General features: G+C 49.7%; 1 protein-coding gene across 8 annotated transcripts in view; it reads right to left on the bottom strand.

The window, feature by feature from the left end:
• The window catches only part of Whrn (whirlin), a 90,419-nt gene that overhangs the window by 40,427 nt on the left and 25,849 nt on the right, over positions 1-24,143 (bottom strand). For 7 of the 8 annotated variants that reach the window (XM_004662732.2, XM_045141510.1, XM_004662733.2 and 4 more), the window contains exon 3: positions 15,325-15,450. In XM_004662732.2, coding sequence (XP_004662789.2) covers positions 15,325-15,450 — 126 coding nt within the window. Of the gene's footprint in view, positions 1-9,214; positions 9,422-15,324; positions 15,451-24,143 lie in introns of those variants that run through there. The other variant, XM_045141514.1, reaches the window with a different exon arrangement.

Genomic DNA, 24,143 nt, shown 5'->3' with positions numbered 1-24,143 from the left:
GAAGGTCTCAGCTGAAAAAGGAGTGTGCTGGCTGACCATAAGAACTCTCTATCAGCCTGCCTGGGTACAAGGACTGGCTCTGCAACTTCCTGGTGGTGGTGTGACCTTGGATAAGCCATTAAACCTCTCGGAGCTTCACATTAGTCAACAAGGGATAAGAAGTCTTACCACAGGCTTGCTGTGTGGGATAGACAAACCAAGGTGGTGACAGTGGCCAGAACAGAGTCTGGATACAATGCAGCCAGTTCTCCAGGTACCCATAGTGTCAGATGACACTTGCTCTCACCCCAGTGCAAGGACCATTTCTTCATCTCTCATCCTCACTCAACCAGCAGAGTGTAGAGCACTCCATGTGGCTCTACCATGCCCAAGGTATCCTCAAAGCAGTACCTGCAAGGGTTCGAATGCCTGTTCCCCTCCAAATTCATAGTGAAATTTAATTGCCACTGTAACTGTATCAAGAAAGTGTGTCTTTTATGGTTGTACATAGGCACAATAGAATTATTCAACTACAAAGAATAATGAAACTATGAAGTGTGTGGAAAATAGATGAATCTGAAAAATACTATATTAAATGAGGTGACCAAGGCTCAGAAAGACAAACACTGTGGTTCTCGCTCACATACAGATCCTAGCTTCCAATTCTTATATACATGTGCATTTTTGTGGGAGTTAGTGCACAAACATGTCAGGAATCCAGAAAGGACCCATGAGAGGAGAAAAGAAAAAGGTGTTAAAGTCTGTAAACCACAATAAACCCTTGCCTCCCCTCAGCTGCTTTTGGCTGGGTGCTTTCTGCCCAGCAGTGAGACAGTAGCTGCAACAGCGTGGAGTAGCTCAGAGGGTCTCCTGGGACTGCATCACTGTGGAAGTGGTCTGCCTGGCAATCACTACTGCCCTAGCCAGGGCTGCAGTGAGTCAAGCCGAGGCACTGGGCACCTCGACCATGGACAATTCATTCAATACCTAATCGGCAGCCATTTCAACACCCAGGTAAGGGGCAGAGGAGACGACACAGTGGGTAAAGTGCTTGCCATGTAAGCATGGGGAACCAAGTTTGTATCCCCAACACCTTCATAAAAGCTGGGCTTGGTGGCACATATCTTTAATCCTAGTGCTGGGGAGGCAGAGACAAGAGGACCCCTGGGACTAGCTAGGTTCGCTGAAAAATGTAAGCTCCGGGCTCACTGAGAGACCTAGTCTCAAAAAGCTAGGTGGAGAACAATTGAGGAGGACACCCAATGTCAACCTTTGGCCTCCACATGCACATACACCTGAACATACATGTGCCTACACATACGACCAGGCATACATACACATCTGCACGCTATAGACATGTACATACACAAAATAAAAACGAGGTTAAGAGATTACAAGGAAGGATTAAGGATTGCAGCCCTGTGGGCACAGCAGACACTGGGAAAGATGGCTGCCCATTACGGACACTCACACAGGGCTGAGCCTGCCTGCAGGGTATGCTTTTAACTGCCATGGGACACCATTTTCCAGGGGTCCACAGTGCCCAGTACAGCAGGTAGAGGGGTGGCTACTCTTGCCTCCAGTTCCCCTCAAATAACACCTTCATGCTGACATGCAGTGTAGTTGTGAACTTCTGTCTAAGTCACCTTAAAAGTCACTCAAAAGACTTTCTGAGGGGAGTACCTTCTCACCTTAACTAAAGAACAGAGGGAGCTTCCCGCCATGGTCTGTGGTCTTCCTGTCCATAGGCTTCCTTTGGTTCTCAGTACCAGGTATGAATTTCCTCCCTTGGAATCGGCCTCATCCCCAGCCATACAGCAGGTGACTACCCCACAGTGTGTACATCTTGCCTGGCTGGTTGAATCTGCAGCCAGACTCTGCCCTCAGTAGGGATGGGAGCCACTCCAGCATCTCTGCCTCAGCGCCCCTTCCTGCTCGGGGCTGGCACCACTCAGTGGCCGAGCGATCGCTGGCCACACTTCTTGCAGCCACTCTGATGACAAGGTGACAGTGTGCAAGTGACAGGTGGCTCTCTGTCACTGGGAGTGGTCGTGGATTCAGAGAAATGAGACAAATCCTTTCCCAGTGACAAGGAGCTCATGCAGATTGGGCCTCACAGCCTGCTTTCTCTGCCGGCTTGCTTGCTTGCAAGTTACTGGAGCTCACAGTGTCAGGTTCTCCTCTGATAAAGTGAGGACATGGCCATCAGGCCTCCTCCTGGGCATGCCTGTGGATGACTCAGATGACAACCTGGAGGGGCAGGGCCTGCAGGGAGTGGCTACTGACAGGTCACTTTGGTGCCAGTGTCAAGATGCCAGAAGTGGGGGAGCTACCCCACACAGGGGAAAGTCTGAAGTTGAGGTGTCCATCATGCACCTCTGCATTCTCAGAGGTGCGCCCAACACAGCCGCCCACAGGGCCAGGCCCGGCCTCATGTCTTCCCTGGCCTGCCAAGGACCACTTCACACAGGTAACATGGCAAGAGCTGCTAGAACTGGCTGGAAGGACAGGAGCAGAGGGAAGGGCGGGAACAAGAGTCTCAAGACCAAGCACCCAATCATCTCAGGTCCAATCCCAGTTCCTCCAGCTGCCAGCTATGTGACCCTGGGCAAGTTGCTTAACCTCTCTGGGCCTCAGGTACCTTCTGTAACTGTGCAGGCTCAGTACAGGACCAGCACTCAGCCCCCTCCCCAAACACTCGTTATTACTGTGAACTGTGCATCTTAAAACGTTAGAAGATAGCTCTGTCCCACTTGGCTATTTTTCTATCACTGTCCCTGCTGTGGCCACTCCCCCACTGCAGCCCCTCTGCCACCGCACCGGGCTCTTACTTCAATGTATTCTGAACGGCCACATGAACACTCCAGGTTCAAACACCAAAGCAGAGTGTGAGGACATCAGCACCTGTCACCAAGCGTGCTAAAGGAAGGGACAACCCAGCGACTGGCTGCGAGCACAGCAGGGCTTATTTCTTCCATCACACAAATCCAGGGTTGCAAGGCTAACATGAAGGTTCTGGAGCCCCAAACCCCACCATCCCAGCTTCACGTGTGTTCCCCTGAGCGAGTGTCGACCTCTCTGGGCCTGAGTTTACTCATCTTTCAGTGAGGGATAACATGGCATCTACCTGGGAGATTGTCCAGGGACACATTCATGTGGGACAGAAAAAGTGCTCGTCAGGGCTCCAGGTCTAGAATTGCCTGTCAGTAGACGTGAACTGTCGCTGTTCTCACCAGCTGTCCCATCCCTGGGGTTGGACAGGGACAGGAGAAGGAGGAATCCCCTGCAGACACAAGTCCAGCAAATAATATCTCTTTTCCCCAACTAGCAAGGCTCGTTTTTACAACTGGAAGACAATGATGATTTCTGAAATATGGACGACAGTCTGCCCAGGTGGCTGGCGGCTAACATTCCCCACTGCGAACTTCTTTCCCTTTATACTCATACAACATGCTGCGGAGGACATTTTAAAGCTACTCAAAAACCCATTTTTGCTAAACTTCTGCCCATGTTTTGGTCTCCTTGGTGCCTCGTGACAGCTGGAATGCAGTGGTTTAGTGTTTTTAGTCCTGTGCCCCTTACAATAGAAGGCATCCCTTCACCTCCCCTCATTTGTTTGTTTATTTGGGTATTTCTGTGACGCCATCAGTGCAGGCCAGGGCTCAGGAATACTAGCGTCATTCTCCTTTGGTCTGTGAGTGTATCAAACCTTCCCTGTGCACACTGAATATGCTCACTTAATTACCTTTCTGCTCACTTCTGCTGTACCTCTATAGAACGTTACAAGCCAATTTAGATCTTCCCCTTTCGAGACCCAGGACCAGTTCCTCCTACCAAGAGCCTCAGTTCTGTTTACCTGGAGAATAGTATTCAGAAACCAAGACTGGGGTGCTGGGGTACTGTTTTAAATAGGGTACCCCTTCCTCTAGTCCCTCCCAGTGGATAGAGGAGGAACTACGGACACAGAGCCCGACTCACATACACACATCTCCGTGTGTTTCTAACGCTGTGCCAGTGTGCGCGCCTTTCTCTTCTGTAAGTGAGTTTGCTTGACAGCGCTGACTGTTAACTCAGCAGGACAGGGTTCATACCGTCCCCTCTTTCCTGTAAACCTGGCTCCATAATCTACAGCTATCCTATCATGTTGAATTTTATTGGGGGTGGGAGGAATGACGTAGTTTCAGAAGTCCCAATCCATGTTCTTTTAAGTAAAGGAAAATCTCCAGTTGAGACATGGTGTTTGTAAACCATTACAGTCTGAAGATGAAATGTTCCCTCAGGTTCCTGTGTTCAGTGCTTGGTTTCCAGCTGCTGAGGCTATTTTGGGAGGTTGTGTGACTTTTGGGAGGTGGAGCCTAGCTAGAGGAAGTGCGTCACTAAGGTTGTGTTTGGGGGGTTGTAGCTTGCCCTGGCCTGCGATCCTCCTTTCTACTTCCTGTCCTCCATGAGATGATGCAAGGGGCTGTGACATATGCTTTTCACCCTCACAGCATTCTGCTCAAGTGCACAGGGCCGATCATGGACCGAACTCCTTGAAACCATGAGCCCAAGTACTCCTTTCTTTTTTAAGGTATTCCCTTGGTACTCTGGTCATGGTGACCCAAAGGAACTAAAGCACATTGTTTGTCAACACAAGACATAGCTCTCACCTCAAAGGAATAAGAGATCATTTATTCTGCGCCAACTATGAGTGCCCACAGCCTGAGAACAGATTCAGGTTGCCTCATATGGTTCAATGTGGAAGTATTCACATGAACTTCTAAAGTCACAGAACCAAAGATAGTGATAAATCAAGGCATGTTTCAAATACAGTGCTGGGAGCATCAGGTAGGTTACCTCAAAGTGGGGAAATCTTTGCTACAGATCTTGGATGCTATCTGAACACATTCTGAGCTGTGGGTGGTGGAAACTAGTGGCTGTTACGATAATACAGTCCAAATGTTTTTATCTATCATTGAAAGAACGTTAGATCAAACCCAGAGGGGAGCAAAGAACAGCTATTTAAGGGGCTACAGAATTTAGATCTGAACGTTCCAACTCTCCACAATCACAAAATTCATCAGTCAGCCTTGTAGAGTCTTTAACACGGCTTTTCTCCAGCAACTTCAGTCCACACGTTCTTACACTCCCAGCCGGTGTCACTGTTTTATATGATTTAGAGCAGTCCCTTTCTTCCCCAGTCCCTCTTAGTGTGTTTATGGAAACTACTCATAACACAGTTGGTCCTGTGTCTTCTGTCCCCTCCCCCAACACACATGCATATCCTGGCTGAGCTTAAAAACTGATCTAGGTTAAAGTTCACCCTGCTGTATAGCACTGTGGCTTTTGACAAATGAAGAGCCAATGTTCACCATAGTTCCCAAGCAAGTGCTCCACTCCTCTGCCCATTTGAAGAGTACTTTGTATGTTCTCAATACAAGACCTTGATTAGACCTGAGATTCAAGAATATTTCACCTGTGTGTGGGGGGGGGGGGTCAAAGAACAACCTTGGGGTCTTGGTCCTTGCCTTCCATCCTGTTTGAGACAGGGTCTTTCTTACTGCCTGCTGCTGTGAATGCCAGACTAGCTGACCTACAAGTTTGGGATTCTTCTCATGATACCCCCCATTTGCTGCAGGCCCTTCGGGATTACAGATGTTGCACTATGCGCATCCAGCTTCACATGGGTTCTGGGGATCCACACTCTGGTTGTCAGACTGGCATAGCAAGAGCTTTCAACTACTGAGCCATCTTCCCAGTCCCTTTCTTTCATTAAACGGTGGTTAGTTCTAAGGATGAATGACAATCAAACTCATGGTCCTCCTGCCTGTCTCCCAAGTGCTAGGACTACAGGCAGGCACCACCACTCTTGGCAAGAAAATAACTTCTCTCTGTGGCTCGTCCTTTCTTTCTCTTAAAAATAGCTTAGGTGGGGCTGGAGAGATGGCTTAGTGGTTAAACGCTTGCCTGTAAAGCCTAAGGACCCTGGTTCGAGGTTTGATTCCCCAGGACCCACATTAGCTAGATGCACAAGGGGGCACAAGCATCTGGAGTTCGTTTGCAGTGGCTGGAGGCCCTGGCACGACCTCTCTCCCTCTCTCTTCCTCTCCATATATATACATATATATACACACACACGCCTCTTTGTCTATCGCTCTCAAATAAATAAATGAAAATAAACAAAAAAAATCTTACAAGTAGCTTAGGTAGAGCCCAAGTTTTTAATTTTAATAAACTCTCATTTGTCAGTTTTTGTCTTTTATGACTTATGTTTTGCCTAAACGGACATAACTCAAATTTTGTTCTATGTATTCCTCTATAATTAGTCTAGTTCTCTATTAGAGCCTCTGGTTCATGTTAATTGATTTTCATATAAAATGTGAAGTCTGGGTTGAGGCTCTGTCTGCATACAGATATCTGACTGCTGCAGCAGCACCAATTGAAAGGTGCACTCTTTGAACATGAAGTCATCTTTGCATTTTGAAGGTGTGAGAAGGGGACAGAGCTTTGCTATGCAGCCTGGCCAAATTTTCTCCTAACCCAGGCTGGCCAAATTTGAGATTCTCCTACCTTGGCCTCCAGAGTGATGGAATAACAGGTGTTTGTCACCATAACTGGTAGCAATTAATATTTACAGACTGTTTAAGATGGCAGTGGCCACTGGGGTGATTAAAACTCACCACAGTGCTGAGAAGTGACAGTGGAGTGTTCAGCACTGAAGCATCTCTATCACACCCGCCATCGAATCCCTTCCCCCTTCCAGTTAGTATCTCTTTTACTTTGATGTCACCATTAAAAAAATCCTATTACGGGGCTGGAGAGATGGCTTAGTGGTTAAGCGCTTGCCTGTGAAGACTAAGGACCCTAGTTCGAGGCTTGATTCCCCAGGACCCACGTTAGCCAGATCCACAAGGGGGCGCATGCATCTGGAGTTTGTTTGCAGTGGCTTGAGGCCCTGGCACGCCCATTCTCTCCCTCCCTCTCTCTCTCTCTCTCTCTCTCTCTCTGTCTGTCACTCTCAAATAAATAAAGTAACAAAAAAATTAAAAAAATAAAAATTCCTATTATGAAGGTCTTGTGTAGGTAGTGTCAGGCACTCCAACATCATAAATATTAAGGCCATTTTGTGTGTGGAAGATTACATTGTAAGCATTCCTGCCCTTCCTTTGGCTCTTACATTTTTTTTTTTTGGATTTTTTTTTTAAGCACAACTCAATTTTCTTTGACTTATATATAGGGTATAGAGATGACCTATTTTTCTTTCTTAAGTGTGAGCAGTTTGTGTCATTCAAAAAATTGTCCCACTCATCTAAGTTGTAGAATTACAGGAAGAGATTGTAAGATTCTATTATTTCTGAGATTTTTATTTTTTTTATTTTTGAGAGAGAGAATGGGTGTACCAGGGCTTCTAGCCACTGCCATGAACTTCACACACATGTGCCACCTTGTTTGGGTACTGGGGAATCGAACCTGGGTCCCTAGGCTTTGCAGGCAAGCACCTTAACATCTACACCATTTCTCCAGCCCAATTTGAGATTTTTGTTGTTACACTCAGGAATAAATATCAGGTTATTATTTCTAAAAATCAGTCATGATTATTAAGGACTGTCACAAAACCCACCGCAATGCATCCTTGTTCTCTGAATTCTTTTGAACCAACAGAAATTATATAAATACAAAGACATTACTTTTGTCACTTTTTATTAGAACTGCCAGAAAGTCACCTATATTCACCATCATGGTGAATTCCGAGATGACTCAATGTCCCTTGCTACTTCTGCATTCTCTCAGTACTTGGTCAAGTTAGGGCCCAAGGGAAGCGGTAGGACAAAGCCCATTTAAAGGTTCTTCACTGAACAAATGTCACGTAGTAACTGTGCCCCTTTCCTACCAAGTGGGATGCCACAGCAGCCTCAGGGTCTGTCGGGCTCCTTCTCTGGAGAAGAACTCCTTGGGAAGCAAGGCACATCGTCAGTAGGCAAAGCCTAGCTGCCCAATGAGACAGGGATGTGCCCTCCAAGTCAGTCCTTCCTTTCTGTGATAATCTTAGGAATCAACTAAGAGGGCAGGTCTGTGAGGGGATTTCCAGGAAGGATTAACTGAGGGCGGAAGCCGCTCCTCCACAGTGGGCGGCCATTCTGGCAGCAGCCTCTGTATGAGGAGGTATGAGGCAAGGCCTTGCTGCTTGCTGGAGCTCACCTCCATGTCTTGCTGGTGAGCGGTCTTTCCCACTGCTGATATGGCTGCTGTCCTTGCCCGTCATCAGAATGGGCTTCCCCAGTCTTCCAATATGGACTGAAGACCAGGAATCCTGCAGTCTTCAGTGCCAGACAGGAACTGCTGAGGCCTCTAGCCTTGTGGACTGAATAGCTACCCAGGTCCTCAGCCTCTTTAACATGCAGACAGCCACTGTTAAGCTACCCAGCCCATTCTGTGTGAGCTAGTCTAATAAATCCCTTTTATAATACATTCATTCTATAGGTTCTGTTCCTCTGGAGAACCCTGATGTGGTGGTTTGATTCAGGAGTACCCCACAAACCTGGGTTTTCTGAATCCTGGGTTCCCAGCTGATGGGATGAGGGTGTATTGTTGGGGGCGGGCTTTAGGTATTATAGCCAGTTTCCCCATGCCAGTGTTTGGCACACTCTCCTGTTGCTGCTTTCCATATGATGTTAGTGAGGAGGTGATGTCCACCCTCTACTCATGCCATCATTTTCCCCTGCCATCATGGAGCTTCCCTTTGAATCTGTAAGCCAAAATAAACCTTTTATCCCCGCAAGCTGCTGATGGTCAGGTGTTTTCCTTTTTCTTTTTGTTCTAAATATTTTTGTTTTTGTTTTTGTTTTTCGAGGTAGGGTCTCACTCTGGTCCAGGCTGATCTGGAATTAACTCTGCAGTCTCAGGGTGGCCTTGAACTCACAGCAATCCTCCTACCTCTGCCTCCCGAGTGCTGAGATTAAAAGCGTGCGCCACCACGCCAGGTTTTTGTCAATTTTTATTAACATTTTCCATGATTATAAAAAATATCCCATGGTAATACCCTCCCCCCACTTTCCCCTTTGAAACTCCATTCTCCATCATATCCCCTCCCCATCTCAATCAGTCTCTCTTTTATTTTGATGTCATGATCTTTTCCTCCTCTTATGATGGTCTTGTGTAGGTAGTGTCAGGCACTGTGAGGTCATGGATATCCAGGCCATTTTGTGTCTGGAGGGAGCATATTGTAAGGAGTCCTACCCTTTCTTTGGCTCTCACATTCTTTCTTGGTCAGGTGTTTTCTGCCAGCAGTGAGAATCTGACTGCAACACCTGAGTAGTGCATACTCCCCTTCAGGACTTCTCTCTCTGTAGGTGTTTGAGGATGAGGGTGTAACAGCACAGAGTCTTACTTACATCACAGGTGGGTGGGAAAACTACGAACACTCTCCTACTTCCTCAGAGATGCTGCTTCTCCTTAGTTCAGGCTGGAATGTGAGGGAGACATGGTTCAAGGTCACAGCCTTGAATATACCTGGTCAGGTCCTACCTTGGCAACAGTCCCTCCTCTAGGCCAAGAGCTATGTCCTGAGTATTGACTGTGTGCAAATGCTCGGTTGGTGGTGGGCAGGGGACCCTTGGGGAACACGTTTGCCTCCTGCAGCTGAGAGCTGGGAAATGGTGCCATGTCACACTGCCAATGCAGGAGGGACTGAGAGTCCTGCACTCCCTCCGGGAGGTGTGGGGAGAGTTGATAGGTGACACAAGCAGATCACGTGTTACTTGGTAGGTGCTCAGCACAGGGTACTGTTCCGAGGGGCTCAGTCAAGAGGTGGGCAGAACAGAGCTAGGCAAAAGCTCATCTGTAGAGGGGTCATCCCAGCCCCGTGGGACAACACAGAGACGTACTCCCTGGCAGATCTGCAAAGAGCAGACTATTTCACTCACTGACATACTGTTACGGCACCACACAGTCGACAGGCCCCATGTCCACCAGCCACAGAGTGATGACTCTATGAGAAGATGGGACATTTTTGGGAGTAGAAGCCCTGCTCCAAGGACCCTCTGCCAGGATGACAGGCTGGAAGTAAAGCAATATCCTCATCCCTGGCAAACTCAGAAGCACAGACCACAGAGCTGGACCAGCCCAGGACAAGCCTCACTAGACCCCAGAAGCTTGGGGGTTCCTAAGCAAATCCAATGTCCTTAGTGTCCTCTATAGGCAGTCCTTTGAGACTTGGTCAAGTGAGAGCTGTGGGGCAGTGGTAAAACAGTTTGCAGCTTGGGAGGGTCAGTGCCAGGATCCCTGTGTAACTCTAAGCAAGTTTCCAAACCTCTCTAAAGCTCAGCTTCTTGTCTCTTAAATCATGCGATGAATGCCCCCCACAGGGCTATGGAGAGGATTAAAAACAAGCACAGTGTCTGACTCATAATAACAGGTTAACTGCTATCATTACAATGGCTTCTGAATGCCATTCAATCTCTGCTGTCCCTAAGGGAACAAGGAAGGCATAGTGGTCCATTTTTTGCAGGGACTAAAAGCTGGGGGACACAGGGGGAGCTAAGGGGTAGGGGTACAAAGATCAACTGTGAAGGGGCTGGCTTCCCCTTCTGGGAGGGTAGGCAAGCTCCAAGCTGCACAAACCACCCCCAGGGTAAATGCTGGGGACCTGGCTGAGCTCATAAGTGTTTCTCCTCACAGAGCCTCTGGGTCATTGTGCCCCTCGCCCGGATTTACACTGGGCCACGGGAGCTAAGTGGGCAGAACAGCTGGAAGCCCCTCAGAAGGCTGCGTTTTCTCCCCAGGAAAGTGCTGCATCACAGCCAGGAACCCTGTTTACAAATAAAGCCTGTTCTGGCTCTGCCACCTACACAGCCAGGCCCTTTATTCCATCTCAATATGCCTAATTCCACGGAAAGTGCACTGCAATAAACAGGATTAATCAGTTCTAGATGCCTGAGCGAGTGTGGGCAGGTGTCAGCTCAGCAAAGGGACCTTGGAGGGGAAGGGAAAAGCGGCAGGGACAATAAAGTGTCTAACTGCCACGGGGGGGGGGGGGGGGGCAGAAATGACTTATTGAAGGTGGACAGCTTATGAGCAGATACACCCTAAACGCCTGCAACCACAAGGCCAACTCAAGCAACTGGAATACTTCTATGGAAACGTTTTCTTCTGCCTTTTTTCAAAATAGAAATGGCTTTATTATGGTCATTTCCATTATTATAAAAGTAATAGGATAGGCTCCATTTGGAGTCTGCATAGTATATAAAACACAAAGGGCAAGCCACCTATTGTCTTGCCCCTTCAGATAACCTGTGTTGCCTCCTTGGTGTGGGGGCCTCCTAGACAGTCCCCTGTATATTTCTGCACACACTGGCAGCACAAACACCTGCCGTGTGACTCAGTCCTCTAAGAAATACAACTACTGCCATCTTTATCAGAAGCAACTATGACCGTGTGCAAGACACACTCCACATTAGGCTGGGCGTTCCCCCAGCGAAGGAAACGGGGGAGGGTCGTCACAGATCTCAGCTGCCCCCTGTGCCTGCCGTTGCAAGGCTGTGCAAGGTCTCCTGGCCTTTGCGGGGAGATTGAATCTATACAAGGAGGATGATCAAGGATGGGAGCTATCAGTGTTGCTGCTTTGGGGTCTCCACGCTCCTGGCAGCGACCCCTCATGTATGTTCTGTCCTACAGCCCCATAAGCTCACTGGTTTGCAAGATGAGCCAGCAGGACTGGCCTTCAGCTTGTGGCTGTGCCCCGTCTGGGGATGTAAGTGCCGCTGGCTTCTTCCCAGCAGAGCTCACGCAGGAGCACACACCAGATCGTGACTGCAGCGTCTTTCCTCCCAACGCTGCAGCTCCTCATCATGTCTTCAGGCTGCAGTGGCAGGTGAGTCACGTGCCCTGAGTGACCTGTGCGTGTGGCTGCCCAGCAAGGCCTGTAATTTCTCCCACATGGTTTCCGTTCATCCACTCTGTCCTTCCTCTGCCCCTGGACACCACTCCTTCCACTTCAGGGATTTGGCATCTGTTGTTCTCTTCCACACCGTTAGCTTCTTTTCAAGCTCAGCTGAAGTGTTTCTGCCTTCACGAAGCCTGTCTGCTATCCCAGGCCAGGGCTGCTCTCCTGCTCCACACTCACACAACTCCATGGTCGTCTCCACTGTGCTCTTTATCGTAATTGTAAGTAAAGGAGCAGTGTGAGATCTGCTTGTCACTGTCTTCCCTTGAGGACGTGAGCTTTGGAAAGGCAGAAACAGGGTCGATCTTGCTGATTGGGAAGCTGCAGAGCTGTGCTGGGCACACCAGGCACTCTCTATACTTGTGGGTTCAATGGAAGGCAGGCGTGAACAACCAAAGATGCCCTTGCCTGCACAGAATATGCATTTTGCTCCCTTCCAGACATTAGAGAGCATGGTCAGCTGGGTACTGGTGCCAGCATCCCTCAGTGTATACAGGCCCCCATAGGCAAAGGGGAATGGTGTGTTCCTGGCATCTGAGCCTCTGGGGCTGGGAAAACGTGCACAGCTGAACAAGACTTCTGAGATCATCTAACCCAACTGTGAAGTTTCCCACAGTTCATGCTGGTAGACTGATGACCAGAGACAGCAAGGACATGCCCATGTCCACCCAGGGGTCAGTGACAGGCTCCAGGGTCCCTGCTCTTCCCTGCACAAAGCAAGTCCAGTATCTATGGGGCTTAGGTTTAAATCCTAGCTCTGATGTTATAAGGACTTTAAGCATGGTGTGCAGGCTTTAATCCCAGCTGGTCAGGAGACTGAGGCAGGAGCATTTCATGTTTAAGGCCAATCTAGGCAATGTAACTAGACTCTCTCAAAATAAAGAAAAAAAAATTAAAAGGCAGTGATGTAGCTCGGTGGTTTGATTCCTAGCGCAACAAAAGGAAGGAAGAGAGGAAAAAAATGAAGGCTTAACCGTGGGAAAGTAGGTTTAATTCTATGAACCTTCCCAGCTGTAAACTGGGAACAGTAACACCCCTGTCATCAGTGGAAGGTAGTGCCACAGGACGGTTGAAAACATGGACTGAAAGTGTAGTGGTATGAGTTCTAATCCCAGCTCCAACACTGTGGCTAAGTTTCTTATCCCTGTTCCTAATCTGTTACTTGTATAATGAGGAAAAGCAACATTCCTCTTTCATCCACTGTTGCAAAAACTATTCAAGAGACCAGTGTGCAATATTCAACACAGCACCTGATATGGCAGCTTCTAAACAATAGAGAAGCATGGTAATAGTATAAGACACTGCCCACCAGTGAGGAGAACGGTGATGACAACAGTAAGAGATGTCCTCAGGACAGGGCCTAACATGTCATCCCTCTTGTACAGTTCCTCTCTCCCTGTCTCTCACATGGATTCAATCAGAATTCATTCACTAACAAACTATGAAACTTGTTCTTATCACCAAGGGCACTGCTCCTGGCCTCCCACAGTATCTTCTAGAAGAACCAAAGGGAAATTGCACCAAGGCCTCACAAGGAGGAACAATGGCTTCTCAGCACAGCAGATCTGTTTCCTCTCGTAGATATCACTGAGCTGTTGCCCTCCTTGACTTGGCTACCAGGAAGCTTGATCAAGTCTATGGCCTGCAGGTAGTTTCTGAAAGACCTTATTTTACTTCCCTTAATTTCTTTCTCTCGTTCCCCTTCAACTCCCCCCACTCTACTGCCTTCATTTTTTAAAAAAATGCATATACCATCTCCAATCTGTGTTTAAATTTTAGGTCTAATACATGGAATTAAACCTGCACACAGAGCCGGGCATGGTGGCACATGCCTCTAATCCCGGCACTCGGGAGGCTGAGGTATGAGGATTGCCATGAGTTCAAGACCCACCTGGGCTTCAGAGTGAATTTCAGGTCAACCTACGCTACCATGGGACCCTGCCTCAAAAATTAAAAAAAAAATCAAAACCCATGAGCAGACAATAAAGCGTATGTCCAGCATGGCAGCACACACTCAAGTTCAGGAGACGGAAGCAGTGGCTCACTTGAGGCCAAGGCCTTAAGGCCAGCCTGGGCAGCGCGAGGACAGACGGCAGATCTCAGACACAGATGCACGTTCCTGAATGTGCCGCGGCACGCTGCGCTGGACTGGGTCTTAGAAGAGGAGAAGGGCGCTGGCGGAAGTGGGTGGACTCTGAATAACTCTGGACTTTCCTGAGGTAGGAACGCTACTTATTACTTATTAGCACAACAGGGAGGCTTGCATGTGTGGAAGACATAGTGAAGTCCCCCAGCCAGGAAGGCAAAGCCGCAGAGCTGGGCTGTCGCTCTGCCTTCCTGACTGGAACCCCAATCTCTTCCCTCTAGGCCACATTTCCCAGGAGTCCTCTCCTGTCGCACCTCATCTGTGAGAGCCTGTCTGCTATACTTTCCCTTCTCCTTTGCTGGGAGAATCAAGTCCCTTCATGTTGCTAGGACATCTGAAGTCCTTTGTTCCAGAAACCTCCACAGCTAATTTAATTCCCAGACTTGACCTTGGGCTCATCAGCCAATCTAGTCCCTAGTAGTTAACCCGTGTGACACTTCATCATAATGTTCTCTTTCTCTCCGGGCCCTTTATGCATCCTCCCCCTCACTCCCAAAACCTGGTTCAAATGCCACCTGGGTCTATGTCAGCACTCCACATCACTACAGTGTGGCATCCCTGACAGCCAAATCACAGGCAGTCACTTATTTGGGTAAGCTTAGCCCTGAGCCCATTGTCTTCATAGGCAGAGTCTGAGTTTCTTTAGCGTTACTGATGGCTCCCAGTAAAGCGGGTAAGACACTAGGTTTCATCAGAACTCCCTAGGTAGCTCTACAACCCATCAGCTGCATGACCTCAGGCTAATAAGCGCAGCCTCTTTATGACTAAAAGCCTGGAGAACTCCACCCTACCCCACAGGTAGCATGAGACTTAGTGAGGTGACGTGTGTTGTGAACCAAAAATGCTAGGTGCACAGCCCACCTTAAAACACCACTAAGAGTGTTATTCCATTACCTGCTGGTCTGCACAGACTCCAGCCTTGCAACTGCCCACTGCAGGCTCAGCCCAGCTTACGCCTCTCTCACTTCTCTCCTCTCCGTGTACTGTAATGAGCCCCCAGGGTCACGGCCATTACAGGCCATCCACAGTGTTTGCAAAACAGCAGCCACCAAGAGCCAGAGCCAGCCTGGCCCACTGCCCAAAACCTGTGTAGGAGGCCACCCAGCTGCTGCTCAGAGCTGTGCATTAGAGACCTAGCAGCCAGCTAGGGCTCGCAGGGGGATCTCTACTCAGCTGCAATGCAGATTGCTCTGAAGTCTGATTAAAATCCGCTGCAAAGATATTTCCTGCCCCCCCCACGGACCCCCACACATGCAGCCTGCAGACCATCACCCTTTACCTTAAGCCCGCTGCTTTCTGCTTCAGAGCCTGGGTCCACACCAGTAATGTAAATGCCAAGGCCGTACTCAGCTCCTCCGCGGATCGTGAGGCCCAGAGACCGGCCGTCCCCCAGTACCAGGTTCACCTACAGGAGGAAGAGGAGGTGCGTTAGCCTTGGGGACCCATGCTTGGGGGTGAGGGCAAGCCACAGAGCCCTTCCAATGTCCTGAAGTGCACACAGTCCCAGCCAGCAGGGCTAGGTGGTCCCCAGGGACATTTTGGGGCCTCTCCCAGCTCTGCCTTGTCCCTCTATCCATGCCACAATTGTAGGGAAAGAAAGACGCTCAAGAGGCCTCCAAAGGGTCTCCTGGGTGCTACCACCTCCAAGCGCTTTTACACCCGAGGTTTACGTAGTCTAGTACATCTTAGGGCTCGCACGGCCATGGATGAAGACCTCCCATCTTTCCTCCACAGCGTTAAGGATTGGTTCTGGCTCTGGGTCACCATACCCTGTACCCCAAAAGGCTCACCTATTCCAGGTCTCTTGTCTCCCTGGGCCTTCTAGCTGTGTGGGGACCCTGCCTCCCTAGAGTATCCCATTTGACCAGTCCTATGGGACACAGCACTGCTGCCCTACTCTCTTGGTTCTGTGCACACAGGGGGCACCTCTGCAGTGTGTCCCTGCGGTGATGTGGGGGATGGAGCAGACCAAACACCATCCTGCTCATGAAAGGCTCACAGTCTTATAGGGCTATGAACTTCTCGGTACAGCAAGATCAGAGCAAAGGGGAGTGACAGGGGAGAGGAATGGGGGGCATGGGAGGATGTTCCTCCCAGTACCACCCTGTCTGGATGCTCTCACCCAGAGCCCAGTGCCAACCTCAGTCTCAATTCAAGACAAATGCAAAGTCTTCCTTCAGCTCCAAAGCTCTCCAGAAGACCACCCGAGCCTCTGCTGTGATGTCCACTCAGCCATTCCTCCATCACCAGGCCTGTATCTCTGGACACCGCATCACTGTGGAACAAGCTGCCACAAAGCCAGCACCAACACAGGGTCACCACCTCAGTCTTGGAAGGGGTCTGTCTGCCTTCTCGCTGCAGGTTCCAGTGCTTTCCTAGCCCTCAGGCACTGCCTGCACACCTCAGCTCTTAGTACAGCATCTTCCCGTGGGTCCCCTTTTCCAGAATCACACAGCCATTCCTCTAACCTGTACCTGTTCCTCCCTCCTCTGAGGGTGCTGTGGTGACATTGGGCTACCCAGATAACCCATGGCAGTAAGGTGGGCATCTTTGGAGTCAAGGCAGTGTCCTGCCACCCAGCATCCTCCTTAAACAGGACTCTTTTCACAGAGTCAGGGCTTGGCCTCTAGGCCTGGAAATCAGTCTCTGCAGAGCCCCTAGAAACCATAAGCCTTGCAGGCCGAGAGGCAACAGGGTGGGAGAGAAGACGATGGAAGTATTCCAGGACAGGTCCTGGCAGCTGGGGTCACAAGAGTACTGCATAGGGCTAGAGTGTGGTAGATGTGGTGGGTAGCAGGTCAGGGTAGTCTATGGGGACATTATTGGCCAAGTGAGAGGCCTGAGCTTGGCAGGGGTAACAGGCTCAAGATGGGGTTCAGAAAGACTCCTGGGGAAGGAGAAAACCAGGGGCAACTTCTGGAGATCCTGATGAGATGGGGTATGGAAGTGGGTTTCAAATAGGGCATAGGCCTATAAGGCTAGGGACAGAGAAGGTCGCTTCAAAACCCTGCTCCCACAGGGCTGGGGAGATGGCTTAGTGGTTAAGGTGCTTGCCTATGAAACCTAAGGGTTCAGATCCAATTATCTAGTACCCACATAAGGCAGATGCACAAGGTGGCATGTGGAGTTCATTTACAAGTGGCTAGAGACCCTGGCATGCCCATTCTCTAACTGCCTGTTTCACATTCTCTCTCAAGTAAGTAAATAATAAACATTTAACAAAAAGAAATCCTGCTCCCAGACAGGACAGACCCACCCCATGCTGTGCTCTGAGGATGAGGACCCAGGAGACCCCCATTCCATTCCCAAGGCAGTTGCAGGTAGACCCACCTCATCCCACACCCACCTGGGCTGGCCCTTCAAGCACCCCAAAATGAGGATTCAAGGATTCATTGGGCAGGAACCAGAGAAGCTGGCGAGACTTATAGACTTTTGTAGCCTAAGAAGCTGGGATTGCAACAGAATCCCAAGGATGAAAACAGAACTACTATCTCTTCACCTCGAACCAGGAGGAGTCTTTATCATGAAACTATAATAAAATTCCAACAACTGCAGGCGGTCTACCTCCATCGCTTGTTGGAAATCCAGACAGCATTTGACAGGAACAAATTCATCTATGGCAAAGAAAATGAGGCTGCTATTGCTCACTAGAAGAAACGCCACTGCTGTGAGGGTATTACTAGACCAAGAATAGCTCACTGAAGGAGTCATTAAACGGGCCACACGTTTCCCATGTCATGGGTATTGTGCTCAGTACTCTGCAGTTCCTCAATTAACCTCACTCGTCTGTTTCAGTCAGTAGTCACTCTTTCCAGACTGAAGCTCAGCCCTCACTGAGGAGCAAAATGATGGGGCCAAGGATGCTGTCAGGCTAGTGTGCAAAGCCAGGCCCTTCAGCCTTCACTGCTGGGCATCTGGGGACAAGCTCCATCATGTTCCCCATGGGCAAATGAAAATCATTCTATCTGCCTGGGGTGACACTGCTGATGGCCCAGCTTGTTCTGCTTTGCCCTGGGCCCTGACTCTCCAGGGAACAAGAGCAGCCCCCTGAAGGAAACACCAGTCTGGTTCACTTCTTTCTCCTCTACCAAGGGACCTAAGTGGTTCTGGGCCAGTTTTAGCCAAGAGGAGTGGTAGAGGTATCTGATGGGAAAGTCTCAAAAAAATCTCTACTCTGAAAAGAGAGAAGTAGAGACAAATAGAGCTTCCCCATTCACTCTTCTCTCAACAGTCATGAGACACTGTGCTGGCAGGAGCAGGGGCTGCCAGTCATGGCATGATGCAATGAGTCCGAGGCAAGAGCCAACAGTGAGGAGAAGGAAAGACTCCCCTACCTGGCCAGCGTGCCTTGTTGTCATTCCCACATTGTTGAGGAGAGCACTAAACATCTTTCATGTATAGATTTATGTGACATAGGGCTTCTGTTACTTGCAGCCCAAAGTTACAGTGAGGATTAGAATGTATGGACTCCTCACGCCTGCAGTCTACCCTCTACAGCTCAGGCTGTCTGCTAGTAGCTAACTGGTATTTGGACCCTCTTCTGTTCTAAGGTCACCCTCTTCCTCACAGCAGAATCCTCAGGTCCCACCCACTGTCAATAGCTCTTGAAGCCCCAGCCCTCTGGTGCCATCTGCCTACAGAATGGCACGTGCACTCACTTCCTGTTACTTCCTAGTGACACTTTCACTCTCCTCTCCAGTCTCCTTCCTGTATACTAAGCCCTTCTTACTCCCCCCTTGTGTAAGATGCCACCCACCATTCATTCCGGCGCCCTCATATTCTATCCACACTATAGAACATGGGCCCTGACGGCGGTCATCTGTCGTCCACGGCAGTGTCCATCACCCAGAACATCTTGGAGCCCATCAGAGTCCAATGCTCTGAGAGGAAATACAGGCAAGGCCCCTTATACCTCCTCGGCCTGGCCTTTGGCACTGATGACTCTTACTAGAATTAGTCACCGCATCCCCATATGGAGCTCTGTGTTTGTGTGCAGGTTATTAAGCCATAAACAGACTGGCTGGCGGGTCAGCCAAGTATGGACAGAGATGCTCAGGTGACTTGTCACAGGGTCTTGAAGCTCCACAAATAGGCCTCAATCCCATGCTGCAGAGCCTAAAGCCTGTTTGGTAACAGGCTGGTCCCTGCAGCTGCTGAAGGTCTATGGATTTGGGAAGGGTCATGTGACTTACCACAGGGTCTAACTAACCATCCCATGGCAGAGTGTGGGGCAAGACACCACAGTGGAGCCAAACTTCAGAAGCACCAGTAAAGCAAATAACCAGGCAGGGTACCTGTGATCTGCAAAGAGTTAGTCTATCAGTCATGCCCTGAGCACTCTGGATGCTGACCAAGATGCCTAGTGCAGTGAGCAAGTGTTCCCACCACCTATGGCTGTGCAGAGGTTGGCCCCAAAGGACCAGGGGACAGTGAAGACTTGGGAACAAGCCTGAGTGCGGGACTGACCTGGCCAATGACCAGCAGTGTGTCCTGGGGGGCAATTCCAATTCACTTAGCTCCTGCATGTCCCCCACACTCTCATCAGGAAAATGGAGCTGACAACACTGTCTATGTCTTTAAGTACTGGCCTCTGAGCCAAACAACTCGATGACTCCCACTAAAATCCTGAAATCATGACCAAGGTCAAATGGCCAGCCAGAGCTGATGTCCATCAGCAGATGCGTGACCCCTCCTAAATAAAAGGATATCAGAAATATAAAGGACTGCAGTTATCTTCACATGGCTGGGACAAAACATCCTCCCAAAAGTAACTGATGGGAGGAAAGGTTCTATTTTGGCTTACAGTCTCAAGGGGAAGCTTCATGATGGCAGGGAAAAGTTGGCATGAGCAGAGGCTGAACAGCACCTCTGCCACAGCAAGTGGAAAGCAGCAGCAAGAGAATTAGTCCAACTCTGGCAAGGGGAGCTGGGTATAGCACCCTAAGCCTGTCCCCAAAAGCATACTACCTCCAGCAGGGCTTCACCTCACAAACTGCCACCAGCTTGGGACCAAGCATTCAGAACACACGCGTTTATGGGGGGCATCTGATTCAAACCACCACATAAGGTGTGTGAACCATCAATAGGGGAATAGAGACTTCTCCCCAAAACCTATCTCTTGGCACTGGCCCTACATGTGCACAGTAGGTTCTGAGCTCATTCTCTTTCCAAGAAGGTGCTTCCCTTGGAGAAGGGTCTGGAGATCTCCTGCTCAATCCCCCTAGCCAAGAACTGCAGGGGCACTAGCTCTTCCATTATCCAGACTGCTGCCTCCCCGTGTCCCTTCCTTCCTCCTGCCCCCACCAGCCCAGTCCAGGCAACTTCTACCCTCCTCCAAAGCAAGCTGTTTCCAGGAGAGGAGCCTGGCTCAGCACAGGGACTGACACTCAGAACACGCCTAGGTGGGAATCCAGGGAAGACTGGAGCCTTTCTCCGAGGTCCGCTTCCACTTCAAGTTCTCCTTGGCTCCAGAACGCTTAGTTTGTCCTTAGCCTCTCCCACCCACCTCCGTTGATGTAGTTTTGTTTCTTTAAGGCAGGGTCTCACTCTAGCCTGGCTACTCTCTAGCTCCTGGCTGGTCTTAAACTCCTGGTGATCCTCCTACCTCAACCTTCAGCCTTTGGAGTGCTGGGATTAAAGGGGTGCACCACCACGCCCAGCTTCCACCTGTCTTGACAATGAGCATGCTGGTGCCTTTTCATTCTCAGGACCTTGTTGATGGTCTATACATACCTAGAATCCATTTTGCTCATCTCTAGCTAAGAGAACAAACCCCCTGCATGTTTGTGCCCAACAGAAAACATGCCTACACTCCCAGCTGGCGCACAGTCTAATGACACTCTTTGAGACTTCAGTGCCATCACCACACCATCCCTTTGCAGTTCCTCTCAAGGCCATCCCGATAGTGCATCCTCCAAGAAGTCTCCCAGTCCCACTAGCAGGCAGGGTCTTTCTCCATGCCCCTTTCACATACCTCGTGGAAAGTGCCAGAACAACTCCTTCTCTGGAGTGAGGTTTTCTAGAGGTGCCCTAAACATGCCACTTCACATTGTGGAGCAGGGTGATGGCCAGCATAGAGGGCTTGGAAAGAGAAGAGACCTGGCCTTACACTGGGCTCGGCTGTGTCCCAGCTATGACCTCCAGTGCTGTCATCATGCTGCTAAGGTGTCACATCAAGGTCTGTGGTGAAGACTGATGAGAAAAAGGCTGGCCTGTGTTAGGGTGGCTGCTTGTGGAGAACCAGAACAAATACTGGCAAGGAGGTGGAACCATTGAGACCCTTGTGCACTACAGATGGAATAAAATGGTACAGCTGCTAAGGAATGCAGCATGGTACTTCTTAAAAGAAAAAAAAAAAACTGGAGCAGAAGATATAGCTCAGCTGGTAGTGTTTGTGCCTAATGTCTCAGTAAACTTCTCATTGCTGGTACAAAAGCACCTGACAAAAATCACTTGCGCAGAGGATTACTTCGTCTTGCAGTTCCATGTGGCAGGGAAAGATGATGGAAGGAGTCAGTCACACTCAGTCCATAGTGAGGAGGCCGCGAGTGATGAAGGCCGCTGCTCAGCCAGCCTTTCCTTGTATTCCATGGGATGGTGCCGCCCACAGACAAAATAGGTCTTCCCTCCCCAGTTACCCTAATCAAGACAATTTCTCACAGGTCTGCCCTGAGTCTAAGCTAATCTACATAATGTGTCACAAGCAATTCTAGGTCAAGTTCACAGGCAATACAAACCGTCACACCTGGCATGCACAGAGCCCTTGTTTCCATCTCTGGTATTACATAAGCCTGGCATAGTGGTGCAAGCCTGTAACCCCAGCATTTGGAAGATGGATGCAGAAGGATGACAGGTTCAAGGTAATAAGTATATGTAGTAAGAGTGAGGCCAGCCTAGGCTACACGAGACCCTGTTTCAAAAAAAAATTTTTTTTAAGGGCTGGAGAGATGGCTTAGCAGTTATGACAAAGCTGCCTGTGAAGCCTAAGGACCCATGTTCTACTCTCCAGATCCCATGTTAGCCAAATGCACAAAGATGAGGCAAGCACAAGGTCCCACATGCCCACTAGGGGGCACAAGCATCTGGAGTTCAGTTGTAGTGGCTGAGGCCCTGGGGCAACAATTCTCTCCTCCTCTCTCTCCAAAAATTAATTAATTAATTAATTAAAAATTTAAGCTGAGCATGGTGGTACATGTCGATAATGCTAACACTCAGGAGGCAAAGGACAAAGGATCAGGAGTTCCTTGGCTATCCACCAAGTTCAAGGCTGTATTAGGCTACATGAGACCTTGCCTGAAAAAAGAAACACCCCCTACCCCCAAATTAGACACAGCATGACCATGGGATCCAGCCACCCCACTTCTGGGCATACACGACAATAAAGTGAAAGACCTCAAAGGCATATCTGTGCTCTGTGATCATGGCAACAGTACACTCAGTGGGAAAAAAATGTGGATGCAATCCAAGTGTCCATCAACAGGTGAGTGAATAAGCAAAGTGTGGGTGCATCCTATGCCCGGACTGAAGGTCTGTCCCCCAAATCCATATGTTGAAACTTAGTCCCCATGTGACAGTATCTGGAAATGGGGCTTTGGGAAGTGGCTAGGTCATGAAGGATTCTCACACTGGGATTAGTGTCTTTATAGAGGTCTCACGGCCATCCCTGTGCCACACAGCGAGGAGGCAAGGAGATAAACCTTCACCAGGAATAGGTCTGGCCTGGAACTTCAGCCTCTGCAATGATAGGCCATATTTTTGTGGCCATGGCATTCTAGTTAGTGGCCCTAAGTGACAAAGGTCATCCACATGGGAGCAGTATTCAGCATTGAAAAGGAAGGGAATTGGGGCACATGCTTACAACATGGAGGTATCTCAGGAACATGGTAAGTGAAAGCTGCCGGTCCCAGGAGGACAAACACAGCCACACTCATATGAGGCCCAGAGACTGAGTGGTCACAGTCTTAGAGACAGAAAGCTCAGTGGGGATTGTGAGGCTGGGGGAGGGGAGCAGGCCTCCTGTCAAGAGTTTTCAGTTTTCAGTGCCAGACAAAAGCGGGTCTAGCTGCACAGCTAGGCGGGTAGTCCCCGGTAGTGTGCCACGCTTACAAACCTCAGGCCACTTCAAATGCACCCTCACCACTCAGCTTCTCAGCCTTCTCAAGACAGGAGGGCCACGGCGTGTGCCAGGACAGGACAAAATGGCCTTCCGCCCATCAGCCTGGTTACCCAAGTCAGGACCTCAAGTCAGGCCTGGAGACCTGCTGGCCTTGGCCGCTTGCCCCCCTTCCCAGTGGTGACATGGCATTGGCAGAGCCCATGAAGTACTGTTCTCTCCTGGAGAATAAGAGGCATGCCAGGGGCCACTTCTGAGAGGCTGTACGAAAGATGCTAACATGGTGACCCTCCCCTCTGAAACTTCACGTGGAACAGCGCCCATGAAGCTGCTCTCGCTGGCGCAGTCGGACATGGGGCGCATGGGCAGCCTCTGCTGTGCTCTCCCGCAAGGCCATGTTACCTGGACTGTCATTTCTCGTAGGAGCACCCATGCTGTTTTGGATGCACCAGGGCTCGAACCAGGTCTTTACACCATGGAGCATATGGAGAGGTGGGTAGATGGGACCTACTACGTGTCCCTACCACACGGAAGGAAACTGAAGTTCAGATAGGCTGTAAAACTTGCCCAAGGTCACACATGTGGCAGAACCAAGATCTGAACCACGCCTACCACATTAACACCACATTTAACCCCACAATGGAGGCCACTGTGAAACCTGTGGAGACCCCTCTGTGGTCATCTGGAGTGGCTCCTACCTTTTTTGGTATTTTCATACCTCCCCTCCCCCAGTGGTCTCTCAGGTAGCCCAGCACATGCCTTCCACATTCTTACGTAAACTACTCGATGGTGACCACAGGGAGGTCCCATACCTCCCCCATCCACCCACCCTTGAAGTTACTGTATCCAGGGTCTTTATCCATACTGTCCTGACTGCCTGGAACTTTCAGGCCCCCAAATAGGACATGGTGACTTGTTCTCCCTCTCCAAGACTCAGCTCCGAATTCATCTCCTTGGGCAGGCTGTCCCTCCGCCACGCCCTCCTC

The sequence above is a fragment of the Jaculus jaculus genome, chromosome 1, assembly GCF_020740685.1.
Source record: "Jaculus jaculus isolate mJacJac1 chromosome 1, mJacJac1.mat.Y.cur, whole genome shotgun sequence".
NCBI lineage: Eukaryota > Metazoa > Chordata > Mammalia > Rodentia > Dipodidae > Jaculus > Jaculus jaculus.
This window is presented reverse-complemented; position numbering and strand designations above follow the sequence as displayed.